A 14,795-nucleotide genomic window follows, 5' to 3' on the forward strand; every position below is an offset into this window, starting at 1 on the left:
GAAAATTGTTAAGCAAGTTAATAATTTCTTGACCAAATCAATGATGGCTAGTTGTTATAGGAACAAGATTTGTTCTAGTATTAATGACTGGTTGAGAGTGTCTCAATTCAGATGAGGGATAAATTGACTACCCTTCGGTGGCTTTTGTCCTAAATCACTAGAGCGTCATTGCAAAACTAGATGTTACACGGGTTCATTTAAGTTTTGCTAAACCATATTGGATTTTTTTTTAAGAGTATTTGCTAAAATCTAATGTAGATCAATGTGTTTGTTTTTTTAGCAACATGTATGATTTTCCGTTAGTTGCCTATTTTACTTTAATCGATTACATACATTGGAAAGAGTCTATTAAAACATACTTCGTGGTAAACGACCTCGAGTTTGTCATGGTTGAGGAGTGTCCTCAAGTCCCCGCCCTTGATGCACCGCGAAATGTTTGTAATGCATATGAGATATGGATGAAGGCTAACTCGTTGACCCGACTTCACATTTTGGCTAGCATACCTGATGCACTGGCCAAAAGGATTGAGAACTGATAACTTGTAGAAATACAAGCTATTTATGTTGCTTTATTTAGATATTGCGATTAAAAGAGACGAAAGTTGCGTCAATTGTATAGAAATTAGCTAAAAAAATACAAGAATTATAATTTATCGCCAATACACCCACTGACACCATTGCGATGGTAGAAAAGAATATTTCAAGTCTATTTTGCAGGAAATCAAGTCACCGCATGCGTTCATGGCTCAAGAGAAAAAGGACAATGCATCTACATCGCATTGCGCCCATCATTTAGGAATGAATAGACGATCAACGCAATGATGACGCATGCGACAATCGATCAAGAGTGAAGCGATTAACGCAACTTCAACCGCATGCGGTAATAAAAAACAACACCGCATGCGGACAAATGATCAAAGATGCAAAAGAGCAACACAATTGCGGAGGATCCAGACACGTGTACAACTGACCGTTGTTCATTTCTGACGAGATTGATCACGTAATAGAAGGAATATTCACTCCACCATTTTCGAAATTGCCATAACAATAAAGTGGGGTCCACAAGTCAGAGAGTCAAAGCTGAGCCTATAAATAGCCTCTGAAATTCTATTGGAAAATGTACTTGATACGGGCATATTTTGATATTTGTATATTGAAAGAGAGATTGGTTTGAAGAGCCTGATCGGAGAAGATTTAAGAGATAAGGCCGAGAGGTGAGTCTCAGGGTAAATCCTTTCAATCCCCACCGTTGAAGCTCTGTACCAAGGTTACTTCTACCGGACGAGCAAGCCTAAGAGGGAAGCTCTTCTTTACATTCAACCCATTCGTCGACAAGAAAATCCACTGTCCAGATCTGTGTCAAGACGTTGGCACTCTTCTGTATTTGTTTCTATCTCTTATCATCAATTGTATTCATCTTCTTAATCTCTATCATTCACACCATGTATTAGACGCTAAATATTAGTATTGAATGTCATGATCATTTTCATCCCCATCTTTCTGTCTATTTTCGTTCATCCATGAATCGATTTCTCCACGATGTTCTCTTAATCCCCTGGTAATTAGAATGAATTAATAAGTAAATTAATCTATGCTAAAAAAATAAATATATTTAGCTAAAGCATGCTAGACGACATCTTCACCTGTGAGAGCAAAAGTGAAGTTGCCATTCTGCCTGTTGAGAGAAGGTTAGAAGAATGCGTTATTTAAAGCGAGAAGTACTTCCAGAGATGGAAGCAACCTTGCGTTCATTACGTTCATCCCTATTTCACCACAGAGATGTGGGAACGCGGTCGATCATCAAGAGGTGTATGCCAAGGGAAAGCAGAATCGTAGTTATATCCTTAACGCAATTAATGAACTTGCGATGTTTATATTAATTACCCTTTCTATTTCTGTTTCATACATAAAGACTTCCCACCGCATAACACGACCCTTTGTATAATCTTCACAGTCAGTCTCAAACTCAGTATCACGTATCAGTATCCTGTATCTTGTATCATAATAGCTTAGGTTTACTTTTACCGCACTTTATTTTATTATCGCAACTTTACTTCACCGCACAATTTTACTTTACCGCAACTTTAAATACCTGTATAAACACAACTTTTATTAATTGAAAAACCCCTGGTCGCATATATCACGAACGTAACGCATTAACTACGCAATCCCTGTGTTCGACCTCGAACCACTCGAAGAAACTTGCGGTGGAATTATACTTGGTTTCAACACAAGGAAATTTATGACAATGCATAACATACTACAAGCATTCCATTAATAACGCATACATCTAGAAGTAGTATCGCATAAAGTCTGAATAAGCACAACACAACATCCACATTCCATTTCCATCTTTCAAGTCATCAAGTTTATGGCAGCATGAGTTTGTATGGTCCATCATTCATCATTGTCCATATGCTTATTTAAAATCATCGCATCATTTTATGCTTGTACAAGAACCTGGTCATTGTACGTAAGATCATGGACTCGTTGCAAGAATTGTTTGAACGTCAGTTCTCACTTTTTGAACACAAAGGGATGGATGACAAAGAAACCAATAGTGTCAGTTCTCAAGATAACCTTCAGTCTTTCTTGAATGTCAAGGGACTAAAAGAGAAAGCAAGTGTTGCTGACTCAGATGAAGTTCATCGACGCGAATTGTTCTCTGAAATGGAACTTGGAGCTTATATAGGTTCTGACACTGATCCCACTACTCTCCAGATGAGGAAGAAGTCTAAAGATAGTAAATGTGTTTTATTGGTCTTGGAGACGTGTTTGGTAGAGAATGATGATTCTGTCTGGATACATGATTCTGGTGCTACTAACCACGTTAGTTCTTCCTATCGAGGATTTAGTTCCTGGAAAACATTGGAAGATGGAGAGTTGACTCTTCAAGTCGGTATTGGTGAGGTTGTTTCAGCTGTTGCTGTAGGCAGGCTGAAGTTATCTTTGGACAAGAAACGTAATCTGTTACTAGATAATGTTTTTGTAGTTCCTCATAACAAGAGAAACTTAATCTCGATTTCTTGTCTGATTGAACAAGGTTATACTTCTTTGCTGAGAGTAAAGTGTTTATTTTCAAGAATGGTATGGTGATTGGTTTTGATGGAAAATAACTTATATATACTAAGGTTGTTAGTCATAAAAGCCTTGCTTAATATTGGAATGTTCAGAAAGACGACAACTGCAAAAAGACCAAAGGTTTCTCCTAAAGAAAACACCCATCTTTGACATCTAAGGTTAGGTCACATTAACCTCAATGGGATTGAGAAGTTGGTGAAATGTGGACTTCTAAAGAGTTTAGAAGAAAACTCCTTGTCGGTGTGTGAATCATGCCTTGAAGGCAAGATGACCAGACAACCTTTTATTGGAAAAGGTTATAGAGCTGAGGAAACCTTGAAGCTTATACATTCAGACCTCTGTGGTCTAATGAGTGTTAGAGCTCGAGGTGGGTATGAATATTTTATCTCTTTCATAGATGATTATTCAAGATACGGATATCTATACCTAATGCAACGTAAGTTTCAAGCCCTTAACAAGTTCAAGGAGTATAAGGCTGAAGTTGAAAACTTGTTAGGTAAAAAGATAAAAACACTACGATCTGATCGTGGTGGAGAGTATATGGACCTCGAATTCTAGAACTATATGATAGAACATGGAATCATGTCTCAATTCTCAGCCCCAGGCACACCTCAGCATAATGATGTATCACAAAAGAGAAACATAATCTTGTTGGACATGGTTCGGTCTATGATGAGTTATGCTCATCTTCCAGACTCGATTTTGGGGATTTTTGGTGGAGACTGCATGTTATATTTTGAACAACGTTCCCTCGAAAAGTGTTTCTGAAACACCTTTTGAGCTGTGGAGAGGCCATAAAGGTAGTTTATGCCACTTCAGAATTTGGGGATGTCCAGCCCACTTACTTGTGGCTAACCCTAAAAGGTTGGAACCGCGTTCAAAAGTTCACCTCTTTGTAGGCTACTCTAAGGAAATGAGGGGTGGATATTTCTATAATCTGAGTGAGAATAAAGTGTTTGTGTCGACAAACACTATCTTCTTGGAAGAAGACCACAACAAGGATCATAAACCACGAAGCAAGTTTGTTTTACATGAGATTTCTAATGAGACTACTGAGAGTTCAACAAGAGTTATTGAGCAGACTGATAGATCAACAAGAGTTGTTGATGTCAGTTCATCTAGTCAACCATCTCAAGAGTTGAGACTACCTCAACGTAGTTAGAGGGTTGCGAACCCGCTGGAACGCTACATGAGTTTGACTGAAGCCCAAAATGTCATGTATGATGATGGAGTTGATGATGTTGGGATTGATGCCCTAAACTCTCGTAGGGTCTTGTAGTTTGTAAACACCTATATGAACAAATGTTGTTGATGTAATAATATAAGATATTTTCTTCACTATTGTCTATGAAATATGAGATATTTTATTTGCATTTACCACAAACTAATAAACTAAGATCTCTGGTTGTCGTTGTAACTTAAGCATGTATGTGGAGACATACAAGTGAATCGTGCCTTAAGTGATAATCAAAATGGTCTGTAGTATATGAATATAGTAGGGAAACTTTATCCTGTTGACACTACGAATATGACTCGCTTTGTAGATAGTTACAAGTGTTGTGACAAGCTACAGATGGTCTGATCCTGATCATTCATGTGGAGACATGCGAGCGGGGGTGTCCTATACAAAGGAGTTTTTATAAGACTGGACCACGAAGTGTTTAGTCTCGTTATATAACGTCGTTCATGACAGAGGCTTCATTTTACTAGGATGACCATAGGTAACATGACCTTAATCCTGAGTGAGTTGGGAACTCTTATCTATGAGGGCGGTCATTTGATTTGTATGGGTTCGAGTGGCCAGATTTCCGACTCAAACCTACCACTTTGAGAATTCGTCTGATTAGGGAGTCAGGAACTCAGCTACACAAGATGGAATTCACTCCTTCCTTGAAGTAGGGGTAAGTAGATAGATTGTTCCCTTAAGGACTGATTCCGGGACTTGAACGATGTGGCGCCACACACCTTCTCATGGACCGAGAGGTGTCCACTCATAGTAGGACTATGATGTATTGTCCATTAGAGAAATCAGTGGTACTTAAGGAGTTAGATGTAACTACAGGGGCAAAACGGTAAATTGGCCCAATTGTACTTACGGGCATCTGTGAAGGGTTATCATACTGTTGACTGGTTATATCCGATGGACACAAAAATATATCTGTAGTGAGAATAGTGTAGTTGTCGGTCTTTAGTGGAGTGCCTGGCAGTTAAGAATGGTAGATCTCGTGATTAAAGAGTTTAGTCAGTTATTCACCTACCGTTGGAGCTTCAAGCTACAGGTCCATAAAGTCCCCTTGGTAGCTCAATGGATTCAAGTTGAGAATTAGTTTTTGGGTCAATTTGAAGTGTTCAAATTAACAAGAAGGAGTTTAATTATATATGATATGCTTAAACTGGTTCAATTATATATGATATATTTGATATGACATATGAGATACATTAATTGAAGGAATATGATCTAAATATGATTTATATCAAGTAAAGAAGAAAAGGACTATGGTTTAAATGTTACATATGATATGATATTAAAACTATAGGTTATAGATATAATATGATAAGTTAGTTATTATATTTATTTATAATTAAAACAATTATACGATAATTGTAGGCGGTTTCTCCTTTAACCGTGTGTGAATTGAGAGGTTATGTTCAGTTGTCATAACTGAAGAATAAAATGAAAAATGTTTTCATTTTTTGTACAGTATCGCTTCATTAAGTGCATAAGCAACCATTTAGCTAACTAGATACTGTACGACAGCCTTCTAAGCGAGAGACTAAACGATCGTGTAGGCGCCTTTGACTAAATGATCGTGTAAAGTATTACTAAACAATCGCGTGCCTTAGCGAGATTCTCTAAACGATCGTGTAAACAATCAATTATATTTTCCTAAACAATCGTGTACCTGCTGAGTTTTACTAAACAATCAAGCACAAAGTCTATATGGTAGATAGTTTACTCTCCCACTTGCTTAGTCGTATAGTTCAATCGTTATTTCCTCCAACCCTTTACCAAATTCATAACAGAGCCCACACCTCTTGGATTCTCACTCCAAGAATACTAAGGTTACCGAGTGGTGGTATCCGAGAGGTTACTTGTTCGTAGAGAAGTTTGTTCGTGACTACTGGACGATTGGGTAGACAATCTGGGTGAGAGCGAGATATTGTTGTCTAAGGTCTTCACGAGAGCGAGAGATCTGTAGAAGAAAAATGCTTCAAAGGTATGTCTCTCATCCCTTTTGTTATTAGTTACTAAAGCATGCCATAATTTGTTAATAGATGCATAATTGGTTTATATGTTTGTAAATGCTTGTAATTCTATCACAATGAATTTGAATCGATCGTGATTCCGCTCATGGGTTCTCTTTGATAAGAGTTCCTTCAATTGGTATCAGAGCCAGTTCTGTTATTCTAAATCCATTGATGTATAGAATAGCATTTATACTTTTGGTGGGTGAAAACATATCTACATTCTGTTTAAGTGTTAAATATGTTTGTGGATGTGGATTAATGGAATTTTTGGGATGGTTGCCTCTTGTTTTTTAATTCTTTTACTTTTAAAGTTGTAAGAGCCCCTGTGTTTTTTGGTATATTAACTTACTATTGAGTCTGTAATTCAAAGTGTTTGAGTCTATTTGAGTCGCTCGTGATGAAGCTTCAAGGCATGGAGATGAAAATTACTTCGAGGAAGAAGAAGACCAAGCGTTGGTCAGATCGTATAAACGATAGGGGTAAACGATCGTTGAGTATGAGATACTTGACTGTAAGGTGGACGCGCACGCACTAAACGATCGTGTAGCTTAGCAAGCTTCATCGCTTAGTCACTGACTACACAATTACGTAGTAAATGTTACTTATCGCTTGCTCTTCGATCATCTAGACAATTATGCTTCAAAGCATCGTAGTGTCTAAATGATCGTTTAGTCTTGCGTTGTTTAAATTAGTGCACTAAACGATTGAGTGGCCTCATGCTTCATCGCATTGTAATGGTACTCGATCGTAGCTAAGCGATCGTGGTTACTCACCCATTTTACTAAACGATTAGGGAAGACTTCGCCCAGGCGGTTCAAAACTCGGTTCGCTTGTGAACTGATTTGCTTGATGGTTTTACGTAATAGATATAATTTAATTTCCATTTTTTAGACTAATCATCCTGGTCCATTAATTTTGTGAATGTACATAAGATGTATGTTTTATTATATGTCGTATGGTATGCCATGTAGTTGAAATTCCACCATAGGTTATGCATTAGTCATGCATCATCTCTATATTGTAAGAGCTATGATATAGTAGTTTGCATGATTAAAATTACACAAGAGCATGCTCATGCATCATATAATAAGAGTTATATTTATACATGCATTAAGCATATTCATGCATCATCTTTATATTATAAGTGTTATAGTATAAGGATGTATGAAAGCATGTATACTTAGTTCATTACCAAGTATATAAGAGTTATATATAACAATGAATGGACATTGCATGAAGCATGACACATAGGTTAAATTTATAAGAATTATAAATACCTCGTTTTGCTTGGTTTTGGTTGTTTCTTTTATAAGTGTTATAAGGGAAATTAGAACTAAAATCATAAGAAAGACATGCATGCGAACTTAGGCTTGAATCATGGTTTTAAAAGAGTTTTAAAACTTGATGAAGATAGACCTAAAGATCACAGTTCTAATGAGATTAATAACTTAAGGTTTAATTTAATCAGTTTAATATGATTAAATTGATTGATAAAAGATTAAATATGTAGCAAATCTATCTATAAAGGACCTTTTGTCTAAGACGGGTTTTGTCTAGGCTAGGGTACTTAAGCTGATGGATACGGAACACCTATACCTGGGAACCTACCTGAAAAGATGAATTAGATAGATTTGATGCATGCATGCAAATTTGAGGATAGTCCGTTAAAGAGTTTAATGAGACTTGACTTAAACTTGTTTAATTTCAAAGACAAGAGTTGTTTTTTAGCAAATTAAACACACTTAGATAAAATCAATAGTCAGATGGTCTAAGTTAATGAACCCCTAGGTAGAACATTCAGTGGGAGGTTTTTGGGGTATATGATACTTCATTTAAACTTTTTCACGTTTCTCCCTTTAAGTTCACACCTTAAGATCTATCCTCGGCCTCGAGGCACCTTGGGAGTGTCCCCCTAAAAGATGGTGTTTGGATAGGTCAATACCAAGATGAATGGAGAGAATGTTCATAGTAAGTGGGAGCGGGACGTGTGACAACATATCCCACGGTCTCTTTCATTAGATTGGATAACGTTTTTGTGCATCGCCTCGAGGCACCCTAAGAGTGTCCCCCTATAGGATGGAAATTTTGCACGACTCTTGTATAGAATAAGGTCGCTATAGTATCTTATCCTAATCTTCCTTTTCCCTACAGTGGGCGCATTAAGGCAGGACTCTAGGCCGAAAATGAGGGGTTACACTTACGCAGAATTGTTAAAGGTTAACAATTTTGGACCAAAAAATAGTGACTATTAGTGTCAGTTACAAGAGTTGTTTCTGCCTAATGGTTGAGAATGTCTCATCCTAGTGAAGGGGCATTTGATCACCCTACCGGTGACTTTTGTCTTGCCTCGTTGGGGCATAATTGTGAAATAGATGTCTTTTCACTTAGGGTACATGAAAACTATTTTGCTAAAACTAAAATTGGTGTTAAAAGTGGTATTGCATAGACTCATTAAGTTTGTTCTATTTTCAGCAACGTAGAAACGACTACAGTCACATTAGCTTTATTAAGCGTCGATAAGTTGATTGGTGAGAATTACGCTAGTTGAAAACACATGATAACTACAATTTTGATCATCGATGATCTAAGGTTCGTCCTTACATAGGAGTGTCCTCCTATTCCAACTCAGAATGCCACTCGAAATGTTCGAGAGGCTTATGAACGATGGACATGAGCAAACGAGAAAGTAGTCATATTAGCTTCATCCTAGATACTCTACCTGAGAGTTTCCTCTAGTTTCGTAGTAACGCTATTATGAACAAGCTAGACTACAATCTGACCACCCTCCTTAATGAGCTAACTTACTTGATGAAAGTCAAGGAGAGGTAAATATTACCACTTCCTCAAAGAAATTCCATAAAGGTTCAACCTTTGGAATGAATTCTGTACCTTCTTCTTCTAACACCAAAAAGTGGAGAGAGAAAAAAAAGAAGGGAGGTCAAGGAAAAGCTAACCCTACTGCGGCTTAAAAGGGCAGAAAGACATAAGATTACCAAAAAAATCTGCTTCCATTACAACCAGAAAAGACACGGGAAGATTTTAACGAGGCATATTTCATATATAATGAACATCTAACCCTAATAAAATTTTAACGAGACATATTTCATATATAATGAATATCTAAACGAGAGTATTATAAATACATTAAATTAGGTATATAATGAATATCTAAGTGAAAGTATTATAAATATATTAAATTAGGTATAATGTAGATGACCATTATTAGTATCCATTGACCATGTATCACTTATCCATTATCCCATATATTGTCCATGTGTCTCAAAATTACACACAATTAATGTTCATGTAATCCACTGTCTACCTACTAAATTACCTATAAATAGTGAAATTGGATAGATTTTGAAAGACACATATGGTCTATCAATAATAAAAATGAAAGAATGAAAAAATTCACTACTTTTTATTATTTATTTATTTTCTATATTTATATATTATAATATATTTATTTTACTATATAGTATTATTATATTATATTTTCTGTTATCCACGTTCTTTCTTATTGTTATGCTGCTCAAATTCAGCACAATATATAAATCTATTATTGTTTATTTTCCATTTTTATAGTTGGATATATACATACGTACACACACATACACAAGACCCAGAAGGGCTAAAGCTTAGGTAGAACTTGAGACATTATTTGTTACTGCCTAAGCTATGTATGTCGATGGCAAAGCCCTTCCCTGGGTGCTTTCTCCAATAGTCAGCCTCAGAATTTTCCTTGTCAGTCTCCTCCACGTAAATCCTCCCCTCCGCTATCTCCTTCGTCGATATCTTGTATTTCTCATCCCTCCGGCCGACCAGCTCCGCCTTCACCCTCCCAGGATCCTCCGCCTGGGGTGACACCATAAGCGCCGGGGCTCCCAATGGAAGCTTGTCCCCTACTTAATTCTCAATTTTGGTTTTGGTTTTAATTTCTCGATTTTAAATAATCTATGCTTCAATAATTAGTTTTTCACTCTAAATATGCTAGTACCTCACCTCTATCGAGCTGCCACGTGCACCAGAATTTGCCGTACGTTTTGGCCATCTCATCCAACTCGGGTCTGCCCATAATCTCGGGGAACCGTGGTTTAACCCAAAGACCCGATTTGACCTCGTGAGCGTGAGAGTGCCAAAGCCTTTGCTCTTCCGGGGATAAAGCATCGAATATTCGATCCGAAACAATATACTCGATTCCTGTTGTCAAATGAAACATATTTGACTTTAAATTCTCTACTTATGCATTCAATTTTTATTTATACTTCCAATCTATACTATCTAAAATATGGCCAATGAAGGCTTACGAACCAATGAGACGGGCACTGGAGTCGTCGGAATCGTAGACGGCGGCCTGGAGAAAGTCCTGGTTGAGTCGAGAGATATAAAGGTGAGTCTGGATTTGGCGAGTCAGATCGTGGCTGTATAACGCCATAGTGCAAACGTGTTGACTCATTTCCTTCAATGGCTTCAGAGACTGCAGCATTTGAGCTCCTTTCTCCACCATCTGCTGCATCGCCGTCATTGCCTTCCCCGGCGGCTGAGGAGCTTCCGCCTTCGCTGCTACCGGAGCCGGTTGCTCGTCGCTCGACGCCATTTCCTTCCTAAACGGAGAAACAAATGAGGTGGGAATTTGGTTTTTCAACTTTGAAGACCTGTTCATAAGAATTCGCAATTCGGTGCCGACTGCCACGTCAATGCGATTTTTGCTGACGTGGCTTCCTTTGGACGAAATGTAGCCACTCAGGATGACACGTGCAACATTTCAGGTATAGTAGATAACATATAAATACAATTCTTAAAATAAATAAATAAGTTTTATATTGATACAATTAAAAAGTACAATATTAAATAGATACGATTATTAATTTAGAGTTTTAATTCATATAATTCTAAAATTTAAAAATTTTAAAATATCCAATATAAAATTATAAGAAGTTATCATGTTCTATAAAAATTGCTACAACTATGATTTGGGAATTCAAACCTCTAATTAGTTAATTACAATTAACTTCTTAATAACTACTTAATTGCAATTAACTTCTTAATAATTTGATGGTATGTTGTCTCTAAGCCCAAATTCTTCTAACCTTCGGTCTAAGAAGTGGACAAGTGCATATTTGAAAAAGATGACACTAACTATCGATGCAACATGGATCCTTGAATCCACCATAACTAGTTTAAATGTCATCTTAACCAATCTTTAGTGATCGTGGCTAAGGTAGTTGTGTCGGACCTATGTCTTAATTTTGTCCATGTAACATCTCAATGAAAATAAGAAGTATCCTTTAAAATAATAGTAATAATAATAATACGTAGATGGTAAATCTCTTGATCTTGAATTTCTTATCCTAATCATCATACTGGAAGATCGTTCTGAAGAGACTAATGGATTGTATGGCTCTTCATCTTGAATACAGTATCGATAAATTGATCAACGAGGAACTTGAAGCGGGGATCGTGAATGAACTGTTGGGACCTGGCGGTGTTGGGCTCGAGAAGATGTTGGAGGAATCTCCCATGCTTGCCGGGAAAAGGGAAAAACTCAACCGGAGCATTGGGCGGCTCCGGGAATCCAAAGAGGTGGTTGCCAATATTCTTGATCGGATTGCGACTTTCGGGGGATGAAAATTGGGGTTTTTGTTTAGGGTTTGTTTTTGGCCATTTTAAGAATTTCTGAATTTTCATGATATTTTATCTAATATGTTCTCGTTTTTTTTTTTTAATATAAAACTCATTATTATATTTCCGATCTTTTATTTTAGCAGTTACACAATTTTGGGGAAAATTAAAAGGATATTGTACTTTTAGAAACTATTTAGCAAAATATCGTTGTTTTCAAACTATTTGTAAAAATATTATTGTTTTAAATAAGTTGAGAGTTGAAAATTCGACCTAAACCTTTTTTTTTATAGGAAAATATTGTTGTTTTCAAATCGATTCTGTCATCTCAGCAAGTCTGACTAAATAACGAGCTAATGAATCTTCTTTTTGCCACTGAACTTTCTAATCAAATTCGAGAGCGAGATTATGAGAGACCGCGAGAGTAGCGAGAGCTTGAGAGAGTGTGAACGAGAGCGTGAGCGTGAGCGAGAGTGAGATTTTGATAAAGAGCGAGAATACCGGACAAATTTTTCCTTTTTTTTCCTTTTTAATTATTACACATTTCACCTTCTTCTTTCTAATCCTTTCTTTCTTTTCTTTTTTTTAATTTTCCATTTTATAAAAAAAAAATTCTAAAAATATTTATTATTTTATTTAAACTCTAAAAGGAATAAATTAAAAAAAAAATATTAACTCATAAAAATAAAAAAATATATAAATTAAATATCTCATTTATATAAAAATAATTACAAAAATCAATGTGTTCCACAAAGCGGACGTCGTCGATTTCGAGCTGGTTATCGTCGTCGACTTCGAACTTGAGGTTGCTCGGGTTCTTCTTAATGTTACTCTGGTACCTCTGCAGGCGCTTCATAATATAAATATTCATTATGCTCTCCACGACCCCGATCATGTCCATGCACGTATGAAGACGAAGGACCAGCCTCTGAGTCATAATGTTCTAAACCAAATGCTGGCATCATCATCATCGGACTAACATAATCAGTATGACTCTGCGTCTGCGTCATAGGGGGCAACTTTTCCACATTATGTGCAAACTCATCCTCTTCCCGAACAGGTCCTCTACGTCTAGGAGCTGTAGAGGAACAATAGGTATACCGTACATATAATGAATTTCCTCCATATAGCTTTGGTTGTCACTACATATTGCAAGAACCTGGTTCGGATCATTCGCAACCTCATGAAGTTTACTGTTGTTCGATCTCTGTGAATTATAAAACAATTAGACAATATTTAAAATAAATTTAAATTAAAAAAATTAGATAATATTCATTCATTTACCAGATGACCCACAGCTACTCCCGGACGAGTGATGTACTCCCGGACGATTTCTGTGAATTCCTATTTTAGCAACTTCTTAAACATAACAATAAACTAAATATTTTAACACTATAAACATTAAAGTTAATACTAAATAAATCAAATATCATAAGAATAAACTAAACTTTTCAAATATCATAAGTTCAACTCACAGGTTCAACGGTAGTTCTCTTTTTTCCTTCAAAGTGACAACGTTCGCCCTTTTTTCTGTTATTTGTTATCTGACAACAATTACAAAAAATTAAAAAAAAAAAACTAGAATCTATAAAAAAAAAAAAATAAATAATATAAGAACAAAAATAAATTTTATAATTATTCTTAAAAAATAAAAATTTAGTAGAGTAATGAACCAGTATAGTTGTGTGAGAATAATTTGTATTAAACGAAATACAAGAAGAGAAATGGAAATGAAAATGGGAGGAGAGGAAGATGATTTCGAAGACTTATTTTCAAAGGTAGTGAGGGGGCAGTGAGCTATGAAGGGGCAGTGAGTAAATCAAGGGAAGAGAAGTGAGCAAAATCAAGGGCAGTGAGTCTTCAAAAATTATCGAGGGAGTGATTGAGGAAAAATGAAGAGGATGGTGGTTTAAAAGGATGTAGGTCAAGTGTTGAACACTCGACCCACGGGTTTAGGGTGGTTGAAAAGGCATTAAGGCTATGGCAGAGGGGCATGAATGCGTCAATGAATGCATGGAATCGGAGCAGGGGAATCAGATAACATCAATGCATGCAGGGAATCGTGCAGAGGAATCAGAGCAGGGGTAGCTTGGTGATATATATGCACTTTTTCAGACTTATGGAAAGTAAATAAAGTGAAGACGATTTCCATGTGGCAGACCACATCAGCTGACTGGTTGGCTGTTTAATCCATGTGACAGACTCAATCTCGCTCTCGCTCACAATCTCGCTCTCTCCTACAATCTCGCTTTCAATATCGCTCTCTCCTACAATTTCGCTCTCTCAATCTCGCGCTCTCCTACAATCTCGCTCTATCTTACAATCTCGTTTTCTATCTCGCTTTCTCCTACAATCTCGCTTTCAATCTCGCTCTCTCCTACAATCTCGCTCTCTCTTACAATCTGCTTCACCCACTTATCTTCCTTGTCAAGGGTTGAAGTTTCGACTTATGTATGCCAGAACTTCAACCTTCGACAACCTAATATACAAAATTAGCGAGATTCCCTTCGAGATTCCCTTCTAAAGCGAGATCCTCATCACAAAATTAGCGAGATTTCCCTTTACTTGTCGAGGGTTAAAGTTTCGACTTATGTATGTCGAAACTTCAACCCTCGATAACCCTAATTTACGTATTATTTCCATGTTTTTCTCTGTTTGTCGAGTTCTCAATGTTCGACCTCTACATTAGTTGAATCCTCAACCCTCGACTTCTAGCCTCGAAATCCCAAAACAACAATATTTCTCTAATAAGTTTCAAAACAACAATATTTCTTTAATAAATTTTGAAAACAACAATATTAATATTAAAGGTCCCACAATTTTGTTTCTCGTTAAATAAACTT

The 14,795-nt window shown here is 36.6% G+C and overlaps 1 protein-coding gene across 1 annotated transcript; it reads right to left on the reverse strand.

Moving 5' to 3' along the window:
* Positions 1-9,889: 9,889 nt before the first annotated feature.
* Positions 9,890-10,946, reverse strand: LOC120083836 (oil body-associated protein 2B-like). The gene is made up of 3 exons (XM_039039726.1): positions 10,642-10,946; positions 10,333-10,530; positions 9,890-10,232 (listed from the first exon to the last, which is right to left on the reverse strand). Exons 1-3 carry the CDS (start codon positions 10,925-10,927, stop codon positions 9,988-9,990), a joined length of 729 nt encoding a protein of 242 aa, XP_038895654.1. The 5' UTR covers positions 10,928-10,946; the 3' UTR covers positions 9,890-9,987.
* Positions 10,947-14,795: the final 3,849 nt, after the last annotated feature.

Source organism: Benincasa hispida, chromosome 8 (genome assembly GCF_009727055.1).
Source record: "Benincasa hispida cultivar B227 chromosome 8, ASM972705v1, whole genome shotgun sequence".
Classification (NCBI taxonomy): Eukaryota; Viridiplantae; Streptophyta; class Magnoliopsida; order Cucurbitales; family Cucurbitaceae; genus Benincasa; species Benincasa hispida.